Source organism: Eubalaena glacialis, chromosome 1, assembly GCF_028564815.1.
Source record: "Eubalaena glacialis isolate mEubGla1 chromosome 1, mEubGla1.1.hap2.+ XY, whole genome shotgun sequence".
Taxonomy (NCBI): Eukaryota; Metazoa; Chordata; class Mammalia; order Artiodactyla; family Balaenidae; genus Eubalaena; species Eubalaena glacialis.
The window spans coordinates 122,261,827-122,276,405 of record NC_083716.1 but is presented as its reverse complement, the minus strand read 5'-3'; the positions used below and the strand labels follow the sequence as shown (position 1 = coordinate 122,276,405).

The window sequence follows — 14,579 nt, the reverse complement described above, 5'->3', positions numbered from 1 at the left end:
ATTTCAGATAAAAGAAAAATAAGTGAATTTATCTCCACCAGACCTATGCTTAAGAATGTTCTTCAGTTTGAAGAAAAATGATACCAGAGGGAAACTCAGATCTTCAGGAATGAAAGAAGAACATTGGAAATGTTAAATATATGAGTACACACCAAGCGCTAAATTATCTCTTAATTTCTGTGTAAAACATCCTACTGTTAAAAGCAAAAAATGATGATATGCTTTGAGAGCTTATAATGTATGTATACGTGATGCTGTTGACAACTATTAACAATAAAAATGGTGGAGGAATGGGAAAACTGTACATTTACAACATTTCTGTATTTTACATGAGCTTATTAATTTCCTCAGTGATAAAAATGAGGCACTTCAATTTGTTAGTTGACTAATAAAAATCAGATTGTTGGTTAAATAATTTTAGAATTTAGGGGTATGTGGTAGTTTATTTACTGCCATCAGTCAGACAATTAGTAGAATCATGCTTTCATAAGAAAATGTTCATTTTTTTAAACATCTTTGTTCCTAATTACATTTGAAAAGTTGAAACAAGTTTTTCTGAAGGTGCCATCTAAATGATTAATGATATATAATTGTTTCGACTTCTTTTTAAGTCATTGTAAATTTTTGAGACTTTGGTTCCTTTGGGTCTTATTTCTAAAACCAGGGTGTATTATCTTGGTAGCTCATCCAGTTTTAATCATAGCGTTAATAAAACATGTATTAAACAATTCAGTTAACATGAATTCAGTTCTGGTAGCATTTATTACTCCCAAATGTGATGACATTCAAGAATTTAGTTAGTAAAATGTAGAAAACATTTTCTATAAAAAAAAAAAAATAGCCACTTGAGTTTTTAAAGAATAAGAATTTTGTCTTTAGAATCTGCTATGTTAGTCACTAGAGAATTCTGTTGGAGTGAAATTAAAGAACGGCTGAGACATTTAAAATCTAGAAGCAGAAGATGATAAATCGAGAAATACTTTGGACGAAACTACAATAGTTATAGCACAATAACATGCAGATAAGGCTAGTCGAATGCATACATTTTTTTTTTTAAATGAGGGAAATAGTGGGTTTGTTTCTTTGGAATCATGATTTTTTTTTATTTGGAGGGGAGGGGATTTGAAAATGATGTGCATTTATTCTAAAAATAAAAAGATTTTACAGAAGAAAAAAGTTATTTGAAAAGACTTTGAAGGAAGATCTGATTTATTTGCTCTGGATGTTCGGCTTGTTGTATCAGAGAATCTAAAAGATGAAGAAAAACAAAATAAGGGATCAGCTGGGACAGAAAAGTGTTGGCTTGGTTGGCCTAGAATGCTATGGTGGCTAAATGTTTGGTGGATTGTAAACGCTGTTTTTAAGAAAAATATGAAAATTTTGCTCTAAATCAATCAATTAATTCGAGTCAATCCTTGATGTTTAATTTCTCAGGATGAGTTTTGTTATTGCTACTGAAGTTTGCTGACAAAAAGTTTACCCATATCTTGGAGAAGTGTTAATGCAGTTTGAAAGCTGTGAAAATAATAGATCTTTAAGGATACAAATAATGATACAGTTACCAGTTAATTTTTATTTAAGGTAACAAGACTTATTTTAAATTGTATTTTTTAAAGTTTTAGAATATTTGGCCTGTAAGATGTTCTGATTTTTTTTAAAAAACCGTGGTCAGCTGTATTTAGGAAACGTTATATAATATCGTGGATCTCAGTGTTTCAAAATAAAATTAGCAAACTTTGAAGGATCCTGAATTGAAAGAAAGAGAGGGAGGGAGGGAGGGAAGGAGAAAGGAAGGAAAAGAGAGAGAGAGAGGAAGGAAGGAAGGAAGGAAGGGAGGAAGGAAAGAAGAAAGGAAGGCGAGAGGAAGGAAGAAACTAATACTGTTTAATTCAGTGTTTCTTAGTTGTTTACCCCAAATCAAGGGTCAGCAAACTTTTTCTGTAAAGGGCCAGATAGTAAATATTTTTGGTTTTGCAGGACAAGAGGCAAAATCAAGAGTATTATGTAAGTTTTAATATAACAAGACGGAAAAACACGTTGCCAGAAAATTCTATTGAGGTAATTCAAAGTAAAATAACAATTAAGTGTAGTGTTTTATAATACATATCTACCAAAAAGAAGAATGAGGTTCTTTTTTGTGGGATAACTTTTCACCTAATTAGGATTCCATGTAAGTGTTCCCTCTCATCAAATTAATTACACATGTTGGTCTGCAAAAACCATTCTTAGTTCATGGGCCAGGCTAGATTTTGCTCATGCACCATAATTTACTGAACCCTTCCATAGACCATGAAACTTTTTTTTTTTTCATATAATGCCTATCAGAGCTAGTATTTTTATAACTAGTGTTTTAGAATATTACTTTTCTACATTGAGAGCCAGAGAATGGTAAAGCTGATTGGCATGAGCCTCATATGAAAAGGATTTTTTATAATGGGCTGGAAGAATTATGTTCTAAAGGAACAAAAGGGAGCAATGAGCATCTTGAGGTATGAGATAATAAGCAGGGGTCACTAGAGAGGGTGTCTGGGTAATGATGTCCTCAAGGGAGACCAGGGTTCAGATATGGCAAAGAGGGAGAAGGAACCCTTAGAGAAGGAACAAAGTAGAGGGAAATAGGTTGGTTTTGGAGTGCCAGTTTTCAAATATAGAGTAAAAGGGCATGGAAGGTTGAGTGGGTAAAGGGCCAGGGAGTATTGAGTGTTATTATAGGGATGATGACATGGTGGAAGATAAGTTGTTAGTGACAATAGTTAAAATCTGGAGATGTCTGATACAAACAGGAGTAAATGACATGAGAGATTTCACTGATAAAGTCTGTGTGACGAAAGTGATCACTAAGCCTGGGGCAAGGAGACTTCATTGCTGCAATGATGGGATCCATGCAAAGCTTGATGGTCTTCTTTGCTTGAACCCTGTGATGAAGGATTCTGGACAGCAGACTTACAGCCTATGCAGCCTAAATCATTTTGAGGAAATAAATTCTGGGTGTATTTCCTCAATTCTCATTCTCCTCCTCCTCCTCTTTTTTTTTTCCCTCCTCCTCTTTTTCATCTTCCTTCTCCTTCTTATTACTTTTAAATTCCCAGAAAAGTCTTCTATTCAGGGACATTGTTTTGAAAGTTTAAGTCAAGCCGTCATTTTTTTCACCTTGTCTTATTCCATCCTCCATTTATAAACCCAAGAATGTATATGCACTGGTGATATTCCCCCTCCCCCTGCCCAGAATCACACTGTTCATTTGCTTCTCAGTCATATTATATCTCTTCAAGAGTTATGATACCAAGTTACCAGTGGAGGATGAATTTGGACTTTCCTATGAAAGCATCTTGCTATCTGTCTAGACATTGATTTTCTATCTCTATTAGTCTTGGTTTTGTCTATTCTAACATTAAAGTATTATATGCATCAAACTTGGAAACACACCCACCTCCCACCAAAGGCTAATGTGAAAGGAGTCCATTTTAAGAGAGGGCATATTATTTGTCTACTATATTCATACCTGTAGAATCAGGAGACCCATATAGGAAAGGTGTTTGGAGGTTCAGTTTGAGATATCCTATGCCTTAGTTGTTAATAATACAATATCATTGAGATCATTGAGATTTCATTTCACTTCCTGCTTCTCCAAGAATAGAGGGTAATTATTTAAATTGACTCAAAATGAACTGAAAGATTCTATGATCATGATTAAAAAATTTTCAAGACACTTTATCCATCTTTGTATCTCCACAAATGGACCAATATTATTCTAGTCAGTTTTTAAATAGAACTGCTTTTCAGAATGACTAGTAAATGGATAATTTTTAAGAAAGATCTCATTCTTATCTCCTTATGTTTCCCTCACTTCTTTCCAGCTCTCCAACAAATCTTTAATATCTATAGTCTGGCTTCATTCACCCCCTAACACACATCTCTTTGCCTTGTCATTTCTCCCCCTATTCCTTCTGCTTTTTTCTATATAGTGTGTTTTCAACATCTGATCATTTAAACCCACCTTTTCTCATGCCATTTCCTCTACTTGAAGTTTGTTTTACCTTTCTCTGCCTAGGAAAATCCACCTGAACTTGTAAGTTCAGCCAAAATGTCATGCCTCATCTGAAACCTTTTCTGACCCTCCTATTCCTCAATCAGATTCAAGCTGTCTTGTGTCTTTATTCACATTCCACTAATGCTTTGTGCATCAATATGTCATAGAAATACCATGTAGTTTGTTAATTACTTCTTGTTTTTCTTATCTTTCTTATTTTAAACTGTGAATTCATCAACAACAGGTACTAAGACTCAGTCAACATTGTCTCATAGACATGGTATGTAGTAGGAGTATAGTGAAATTGCAAATGAATAAGTGACCTGTATAACCATCATTCCTCCATGTGTACCCCCATACATATAGCTTGCCATCTTCTTTCATCTTTAAACTTTCTTCATTAAGAAACAAAAATATTTCAAGTAGTAAATATATATAATTATATGTGTCTTTAAATAATATGAAATGTCTGACATTAGCATTTTTAAAAAGTGGTATTTCACAAGGAAGTCTATGTTCTGTTCAAGGTAGATTTTTCTGTTTTGTGTGTCAGTGACTCCCTAAGAAAGAAGAAAATAAAACAAACACAGACAAAAACTGTACTATGTGATGGCAAGTGGATGAGATTTACTAGGGCAGAGATTGCCTTGTAGGTGGATTAGTACATAAATCCTAACCAGTACAATTTGCTTAGAATTTTAGTGTAAAGAATTTAGCCTTTAGTCTTTATGGAATGCTGAAACTTTAATTGGACAATGTCGCAGTCAAAGCACTGACAGAAAGGGTCTGTTTTGTCCTTTTATTGGATGGATGCAAGTGAGGAGAACTGAAGAGAGGGAAGCAGTGAATAAACTACTGCAAACACCAAACATGAATTACTAAAAATCAGATATGACTCTTTCAAACATCCTTTTACATTCTTTCATCCACAAAATAAAAAGTTATTAGGGTATATTGTGTTTAGTTAGACCCCATTGTAGCAGACAGATAACTGAAGCACAAGGAATAATCATTTCTGTAGACTCTCACATGGGGAAAAAGAAGAAAGAGACAATAAGGAAGTAGTTCAAGTGCTTTTTGTCCTGCATTCCAAGTTATGCTTGAATTTAAATGACTCTCATCCTCAGTTGATCATTATCTCAATTAAATTTAACTTTATAAGAACATTAACTAGAATAAACTAATTCTGGACATAAGACATTTCATTACTAAGTTGGATTTTTATGATTATTTTACTGATATCCAGTATTTGGGGAGGATACAGTAAAAAATGTTTGGATATTCTTGTATTGAAAAAAATGGCCTGTATTTTTCATTCGTGCCCAGGGATGCCTTGAATTTGCCTGAAGTGGAATAAAGAGTCTAGAGCTGTGGGTAAAATGTGCATGGGAGATAGCCAAGGCTGGTTCCACCTTCTGCATTTTTCAATTTGTTTTCTTATCAACATGCCCATAAACTGGAAAGCATTAGGCACAGACACATTGATAAGCATATGAGAATTACTTCCAATCTCCCTCAATCCTCAGTCATGGAATCTTTTTTTAAAATTTTGGAGTCTCCATTTGAAATACAAGGAGTTACAATACAAATGTAAAATCAAATTGTTTTAACATCAGAGAATAAAGTGCATATGCACCATGCTTTTTGCTAATCCTGGGATGGATGAAAGCTGGAAAGAAACAGGGGTTAATTTAGCTTGCTCCCAACATAATTGACAGTGAAGGGCTTTCTTACCCATGAGGCTTTGAAGGTTAAGCTGCCGCGTGTCACCTGGTAATTAGGATTCCTGCAAGTAAGCGAGAGACATGGATTCACGTTCATTTCAACCGAAAATGAATTCATTAAATAGATTTCTGAAAGCTCTCAGAACCAATGAGACAGTTGGAATTCCAGGACTGGAAAATGAACAGGGGCCATGAGGGGTCAGACATTGTTGAACATAGGATTTGTTTCGGAAAATTTGATTACAATGCCACAGGAATCTGTGATTAGGATACTGCAACTGGCAGCTACATCCGTCTCACAAAGAGCACTGCCAGGATTAGATCCCATGTCTCTTTGATAGAAATCCCATTTTCTACACTTTTGCTTTTATTTTTGTTTTCCATTTCAAGTTCTACTGCTATGACACATATTAGGCAGTAACATGTCCCGCTAAATTAATGTCTTCATACATTGGTTTTGTTTTTCTTTGCTGACCACATCGACATTAATTTGTGTGTGCTTGTATTGGAATGCATCATTAGATTGTAAGATCTCGTCCTTATATCCCCAAAACTTAGCACAGCGTCTAGCATGTAAACAGTTCCAGATACCTATTTGGCTAATGATAAAGGACTAGAAAAAAAGGGTAATAAGACAAGAGATGGAGTGGTGAAGGAACAATGAAAAAGAAGAAAGTAGAGTAGAGGAAGAAATGGATACACAATGACTAGACAATACCATCCTGTAGCATTCTGACACATATAAATCAGCACATTAAGGTTTTTTTTTAAATAATATAATAATGTTGTTGATTGTCTTCAGTGTGTCACAGTTTATTTCTTGGGGCTCATAAGTATTTTTAATTGATTTTTCAACTATCAAAATGATCAATTTATCATAAAGTCTTCTCTTACCCTGAATGAGTTTTAGGGAATGACATAGCCAAGAGATAGTCTGTTGTTACATTTCATTGATTGTAGTTGGTTTTCAATTATCTGCTTGCTTGCTTTTATCTGGTATCCATTTTTCTCCTAAAAAAAAAAAAATGGATAAAAGGGCTTTGGAATTGGGGAGTGACTGACATAATTATGAATTTAAGACAAAAGGATATATTTCACTTCTTTGAGAATGCATAATGTTCTGTAAAGGTTTTAAGAAATAAGAGCTCTTTGAAAGGGCTTCCTGATATGAATAATTGCAAATGTCAAGGGATGAGAGTTCTCTGATAGTGATTCTGTCTCTAGAATGTCAGGTACTAGTGCAAAGGTGACATGAATGATTTGAGTGTGTTATTCTATCCCAGCGATGGTTCTGCAGAGAAATGAAAGCAGTACTCTATAACCCACAGACAGATTTATTCAAAGCTAAAATGTCAGAGGTAATCAAACTATTTAACTTGTGCTCATAGCTTTACTTTGCATTACATAAATGGGCTCTCAGAATTTATTACATACTGGCAAATTAAAGAAACATAATTTTTATAAAGTTGAATGATATACTGTGGCTTTCAGTAAAATATTGATAATCTTTAAGGTAGCATTTTCAATGAATTATGATTACTAATAAAATTCTGCATAATTTTTTCCTTTTTCTTTAAGTTAACATAATGCAGCAAATATGCAGAGCTGATTCTTGTGAACAATCCCATTTTCACAGTGCCCAGAGTAGAAACAGAGCATCATTCATATACCAGAAGACCCCTTTTTTGCTGTTTACTAGTGCTACCAAACCAAACTTGGGTCTGCTCACCCACCACACAGCAAAGCTAATCTGCTGACACTGGGTTGTGGTGAAGGCTAGTACAGCATTTATTTGTAGGTTGCCAAGCAAGGAGAATGGGTCATGCTCAAAAGACCCAAACTCCCTGATGGCTTTCAGGGAAGGGCTTTTAAAGGCAACATTTGGAGTGAGGGTTGCAGCTCGTGGACTTTCTTCTGATTGGTTGGTGGTGAGGTAACAGGGTGATCTTTCAGGAACCTTAATCATCAACCTTCTGGTTCCAACCAGTCTTGGTTCTATGTGCTTGTGGTCAGCATACAGTTACCATCTTCCACCTGGGTGGGGAATCTTAGTTTTTGCATAACAACTCAAAGGTATGTGTCAGATTGTTATGTGTATTCCTTAAGAAGGAACTAGGACTCTGTTTTATCCCTAAACTATTGTTTCTTGACTGCTTTTCCTTTGTTTCTTCATTCCCTCACTTCCCTAATTATTAACTGCTTGAGTCTGTTCTTTGTAACTCAGGGAAGTCCTAGGAGACTAAAGCCTTTTTTCTACAAACAAGAAACTGGGGACACAGAAGGGCTTTTATACCCAGGAGGCCCCCACAGTGTCCTGCTCAGTTTCACTAGCACTATTCCCCGCCAAGGGTAATTATTATCATAACTTGCAACACCATTGTTGACTATTACAAATAGCACTGCTATGAGCATTCTCATATATGTTCCTTGATATATTGGGTTCCCATATATGTCCATATATTGGATGTATATCCATATACATTTTAGTTATGGATATATATCCATATACATTTCCTTGGATGTAGTTGCTGAGTTATACAGTTATATACATGTTCTGTTTTGGTAAAAACTGTTACAGATATTTACAAAGTGATTGTACCAATTCACTGTCCCACCAGAAGAGATGAAAGTTCCAGTTGCTTTACATCCTTGGCAACATTATTATTGGCTCTCATTTTCACTTTAGCCATTCTAATTGTAAAATCAAAATACTCTGATTTTTTTCATCTGCTTATATTCTTTCATGTTACCAAAATAATCTATATATATAAATCAAAATAAGGACCTTTTATTTATAAATTTACACTTAAAGTCTTTAAAGAATAATTCCTCCAAGTGTTTCCTAGACTGAAATGTAGCATATTGCTTAAAAGGGAAAATTTTACTTCAAATCCGATGGAATCATATCCATTAATGGAATATGGCTTAAATATTTCAAACATTTTTATTTATTTAAAAAATATTTAAATGTCTTATGTATGTGATGGAGTTCAAGGTGGCTTATTGATAAAGTATTATGTACATAATTATATGCTTTAATACTGTCCATATGACAAAATTTTCTTATTTATTGAAAAATTATAACATCTGAATCTAATAATGACGTGAAATCTTTTTTGTGTCATTTATTTCCAAAGTAATATTACATGAAATTCACTTTATTAACATATATTTAGTTTAATATTAATTATTTAAGAAATTGATAAGCTGGAATAATTAAAAATTAAAATCTGTTCCTGGTAAAGCAAAAGGCAAAGATTCCACACAAATTTTGGAGCCACTATTGGATCAGGAAGTATGACGGAGTTAGAGTATGGTTAGTGGCCCAGGAGCCAAAAGAAGCAAGGATATGGTTGTCTGAATGTTCACATCTATTAGGGCATGTTGAAAGATAAGAACTGCATAGATTTGAAGGGTATGAAACTATATATATATATATATATATATGTATATATATGTATATATATATATATATATATATATATATATATATATATATATGTACTGCTACTTAGTCACTATTGTTGAAGCTGGCATGCAAAAGCCACTGCCAAAGGTAAATGTCTTCCAGTTCCTAACTAGCAACTAACTTTCTCATATTTGCAGAAGGTAACAAGAACCCATCAAGCAAAGAAGCTGAGAAGACTAGTTTGCAAGGGAATCTTAGAATTGTAGATTTCAGGTTTCTGATGACACAGTAATAGAAGACTATGGGGGGTGGGGGGCAGGTGTGGGGCTGAGTACCAAAAGACAACATTCAATGTATATCTGTTGGTGAGATCCCTGCTAGTGTAAGTTTGTATTAGTATTGTCATTGTCTGGTGTACAAAAATGGATTCATGTTGAAATAATTTTCTTGTTTTGTGCCTTTTGTCACTTGACAATATCTCAGTGAAACACCTCCAGGTCAACTCATGTAGCACTAATTTATTCTCCTCAAAGCCCGAGTGTTACTACCTGATGTGGATGAATCATAATCCATCCAGGCAAGCACTTTGATGGGTTTTCACTTTGACTCTTCTTTTTGGCCATCATAAACACTGCAGAAATAAATATCACTCTTCATCATTCTGTACATATTGGTGGTTTTCTGTTTTTGTTTTGTTTTTCTTACAAGACAAGGTCCCAGATTTGGGATTGCTGATGAGATGGAATATGTTTTGTTTTCAGTTGCCATATTGCTTTTCAATATGCTTATCACATTTTATATTTTCACAATCAACATAGGAAAAGGACCCCTTTCACCACATCCCTGCCAGTAATATATGTTATCTGGGATAGTTTCTTAATTACAACTTTTTCCCAGAAAGCAAGCCACAGTAGAAGGCAACCCAAATACTATCCCAACTTGGCTGTGACTTTGTAGATTCTCTTACACCATTACAACATATGGGGATTTTTGAATGATTTGTAGTTTTCTAATTTAAAATTATCATAAAAATTACTCAAATCAGTGAAGGTGGAATAGCTTTGCAGTAATATTTCAGCTAAAATAGGTCTAACATTCAATTATATTTCTGTTTTATTCTGATGTTCTTTTTCAATTAAACTGGCTGAAAGTTCATAAGAATCTGCTCTTATAAGTTTGTATTAGGCATTGTCTCTGGTTAAATCAGTCACAGTAGGGTAATTTACATTGTAATTGCTCTCAAACCTATAATCCTAATAACTTTTAACCTCAAATGTTCATTTATTGCCACATGTCCATCACAAGTTCGCTGGGGCTGGGGAAGGAGTTTGTTCCATACCTCTTCACCCAGCAATCCTGGCTGCTGGGGCATCCATCATCTGAAGCATTACTGGAGTTGCAGTGGGGAAGAGAGGGCAGAAAGTTGAAAATCGGCTCTTAAAGCCTCCTGCACAGCAATGACACATATTGTGTTTAATCACTGGTAATGAGTAATATCAATTAACACATTGATAGAATAATTTCCTGGGTCATTTACTACATAGTTCTCAGTTTGTCACAGCACATAGTATTTCAGCTGTCTTCCTATTGCCTTTGTTGTGACTTTACCAATTTTGAATTATTTTGTAAGTGTACTAAGACCATGGATTTTGAAAAACTGGGTAGTCAGCTTGCTCTATTAGCTGAAAAATTAAATGGTCAAATAGCTATCCATTTCTATTTGTTATACTGTTTAGGTGGCTCATTGAAGGCATTGATTGATGGTGTCAAAAATATTATGACAGTTTAATCAGTAACATTAGGATAAATGGCATTAGTGTTTGTCGTATTTTCAATGTGATTTAAATCTAGTCGTAGCCCTTGATCATTGTCATTTGGATCCAGCTTAATTTCATCAATGTGCCAAGATAGTACCTGGGAATATTTGCAGCTCCTACATTGCTAAAGTAGTGGTGAGAGTTTGTGACTATTATTTGAAGCTAATATAATTCAAGGAAAAACTTTGGTAATTTAAAAGGGTTTAAAAGACTATAAGTGTATATTTTCATAAAGGCAGCCACTAATTTTTTGTCCACAGAAAAAAGATCTTGTGGATATCCCCTGATATTGCAGCTTTCAGCAAATGGCATTAAAATTCTGATTCCATATTGCTTGTTCTTTTACATTGAAACAGATGTCAGTTTCATGTGGATTTTGAACATCATCCAATCTGTTCTTCAAATACAAATGTAATTACTGGTCAATGGTTTTGGTATCCAAAACCATTTATACATCTGCTGAAATCGTGGAGGTTTTATTAATTGTTTTGACTTAGAATTTGTTCCCTTTAAAAAGCGGAGGATTTGGAACAATATTACATGGGGTTAAGTCACCCTTTTTATTATTTTTTAAAGATTTATTATTTATTTATTTTTGGCTGCATCGGGTCTTAGTTGTGGCATGGGGGATCTTCACTGAGGCACGTGGGATCTTTCGTTGCGGTGCGCGGGCTTCTCTCTAGTTGTGGTGTGCGGTTTTCTCTTCTCTAGTTGTGGCGTGCAGGCTCCAGGGTGGGTGGGCTCCGTAGTTGCAGCACGCAGGTTCTCTGGTTGAGGCACGCAAGCTCAGTAGTTGTGGCGCATGGGCTTAGTTGCTCTGTGGCATGTGGGATCTTAATTCCCTGACCAGGGATCGAACCCAGGTGCCCTGCATTGGAAGGCGGATTCTTTACCACTGGACCACCAGGGAAGTCTCAAGTCACCCTTACTTTTGATAATAGTCCCATGTGCTTATGTAGCATGAGTGTGGATGATCTGAATTTCTATTTACTTACAAGTCCTAATAGAAGATTATGGTACAAAAAGAGGATTCCCTCCAAGTAAAGCCGATTTTGTGTGCCTATTTCATATACTGTTTGTGAAAGGCAAAAGGAGGTAGTACACAAAACACATGAAGTTTAAGCTTTAAATGGCTACAATAAAGTTAATATTATTTTTCAGTTATGAGGGGTTGTGAAAGTCATAAAAAAAAAAACACTTCCATCCCGTTTTAAGATACCTGAGATATAGTTCTCAAACTTTTGCCTAAGTGGGCCCCGCATACTTTCAATAATAAGTTTATTTCCTATATTCTTATCACTTGAAAACTTTCTAAATGAAGTGAAAGCAATGAATATCATTTGTTAATACCACCCCCCTCCTCCTAATAGTACTACCCCTACTGCTATTACTATTCTACTAACTATTCCTAATATATAGTCGACATAATATAATCAACCTAATAGTCAATAGTTTGGGATAATTTATACATTGGCTGAAGCTGTAGAGGTTTTGTTTTGATTTAGATTCTGTAGCGCCTGCAAAAAGTGTAAGATTTTTGAACCAGATTATCTTGCGTGAAGTCAGCCCTGCTCCGAGCAATAGCCACATGTGTTACATTTTCTACATTCATCTCATTTATTCTTCACATCAGATCTCTAAAGTAGGTGTGAGACATCCACATCTTATAAAAGAGAGGATTGAGATATAGAAAGGTTAAGCAAATTATCCAAGTTATTTGGATTTTAAATTTAGGCTGCCTGATTATAAACACATGTTTAAACACCTATTATATCTTTTTTACTCTCCACCCCCAACAATTCTTATTCTTATTGTCATCCTCACCTGTAATATAAACAACAGGTAGTAGTGGAACGGTTAACTAGATACACTCACTGTTAAGTGCTTGCCAAATCACCAGAATCAAAGTAGAATATCAATCAAATGTTCTGGATATTAAGATTGCCTTCATCATTGTGCACATCAAGGTTTAAAATCTAGGACCTCATGATTAATCAGACAATTATTTCAGAAGTTCTTGTGTTTGCTCTATCTGCTTTTGTGCAATGATCCTATAGCATGCTGGAACACATGGGCACTAGGCCATCTTCCACCTTCTTAGTAGAATGTCAATCTAAATAGCAATTTGGCTTTCATTGAACAATATTCTACTCCCCGCAACAAGTGGATGAAACATGGCTCTGTGACAGTTATATCACACAGACCAACAGTTTGAAATGTTTGGCATTAAAAATATTTTAAAGTGAATTATAAATAATTTTATCCTGAATTATCTCTATTAAAGATAGTTCATTTTTTGTGGACAGACACTGTTTAATTTCTACTGCTGTTCCTGTATTGGGACTATTGTTGTTGCTGCTGCTGATGTTGATATTATTTTGTAAGACTCTGTAATGTATTCATATTAAAACTCTTTCTTGAATCCTCAAGCACAAGGTTATTATTACTGCTATGCTATTTAGGAAAGAATTACCAGGGAAGATTGAGGCATAGGGAGGTGTGTTCCACTTATCAATCTGAAGGAATTTTGCCAGCGTCTCCTTTCATTAGTGGATCTGTGAGTTGAGCCGGAGAGAATCAGAGACATTCTCTAAAGATTATTTTATTGATCACCAATGCATTTTTTGGTAAAAGACCCCAGATTGAGGTTTTTCGAGTTGTTTGCTGTTACTAAAATGGCATCTAGTACAGTTGTCAGTCTCTTAAGCCTGCAGAATGTTATCTCAAACCCAAACCAATTTTGTGGTATGAGAAAAAGATTATTAAGTAGATGAAACATTGTTGTTGAAAATATGGATTTAAAAGCTTCAATAGCTAGTACCATGTAATTTCTAAATGATAACTGGGTATTATATGATAGAGAAAGAAACAGCCATTAATAATTGAAAGCAATAAAAAATATGCATTAAATAAAAACAAATTGAAAGCAGGCAAATAATAAAACACTTAGCTCTTCAGCTATTATTCTATAATATGAAAGTTTAAAAAAAGGCTTCCTAATATTTTTGGTTTTTTGGTTTGTTTGTTTTACATGTTTCCTGATCCAGATTTATATTTTTGAAAATAATATCTACTATCAACCTGATATAAAGAGTAGTTCATTGCGACTGACATCTTCTGGAAAAGAAGGAATTATTTTTAATGGAATTGCTGACTGGTTATATGAAGGTGAGTAAATAGATTTAGTTTCAAAAGAATACAAATGATATTTTTTACACAAAATCTATAAGAAAAATCTGTTCAATTATAACAATACTTATAACACTATTTCTTCCTCTCATTTCCTCTCAAAATTGCCTTCATGCTTTCATATCTTTGCATCTGCTCATGTTTTGACTGGTTATGATTTACATCTACTTATATAATTCCATGTTTGAGATATATATATATATATATATATATATATATATATATATATATATATATATATCTCACATATACACACACACATATACACATTTTGTTCAGGCTAAATAGATCTTATTTTTGGTGATGCTTAACTAATGAAAGTGAATAATCATCTTACATCACTCTGGAATTAGATGCTGAATTTTTCTGACTCTGGGAAGGAATAAACAAAATCCTTTACTATTCAAAAA

The 14,579-nt window shown here is 34.3% G+C and overlaps 1 protein-coding gene across 1 annotated transcript in view; it reads left to right on the top strand.

Moving 5' to 3' along the window:
- Positions 1-14,579, top strand: part of DPP10 (dipeptidyl peptidase like 10) — a 685,728-nt gene that overhangs the window by 551,885 nt on the left and 119,264 nt on the right. The window contains exon 8 of the mRNA XM_061199257.1: positions 14,028-14,148. Within this exon, the coding sequence (XP_061055240.1) occupies positions 14,028-14,148 (121 nt within the window). The remainder of the gene's footprint in view (positions 1-14,027; positions 14,149-14,579) is intronic.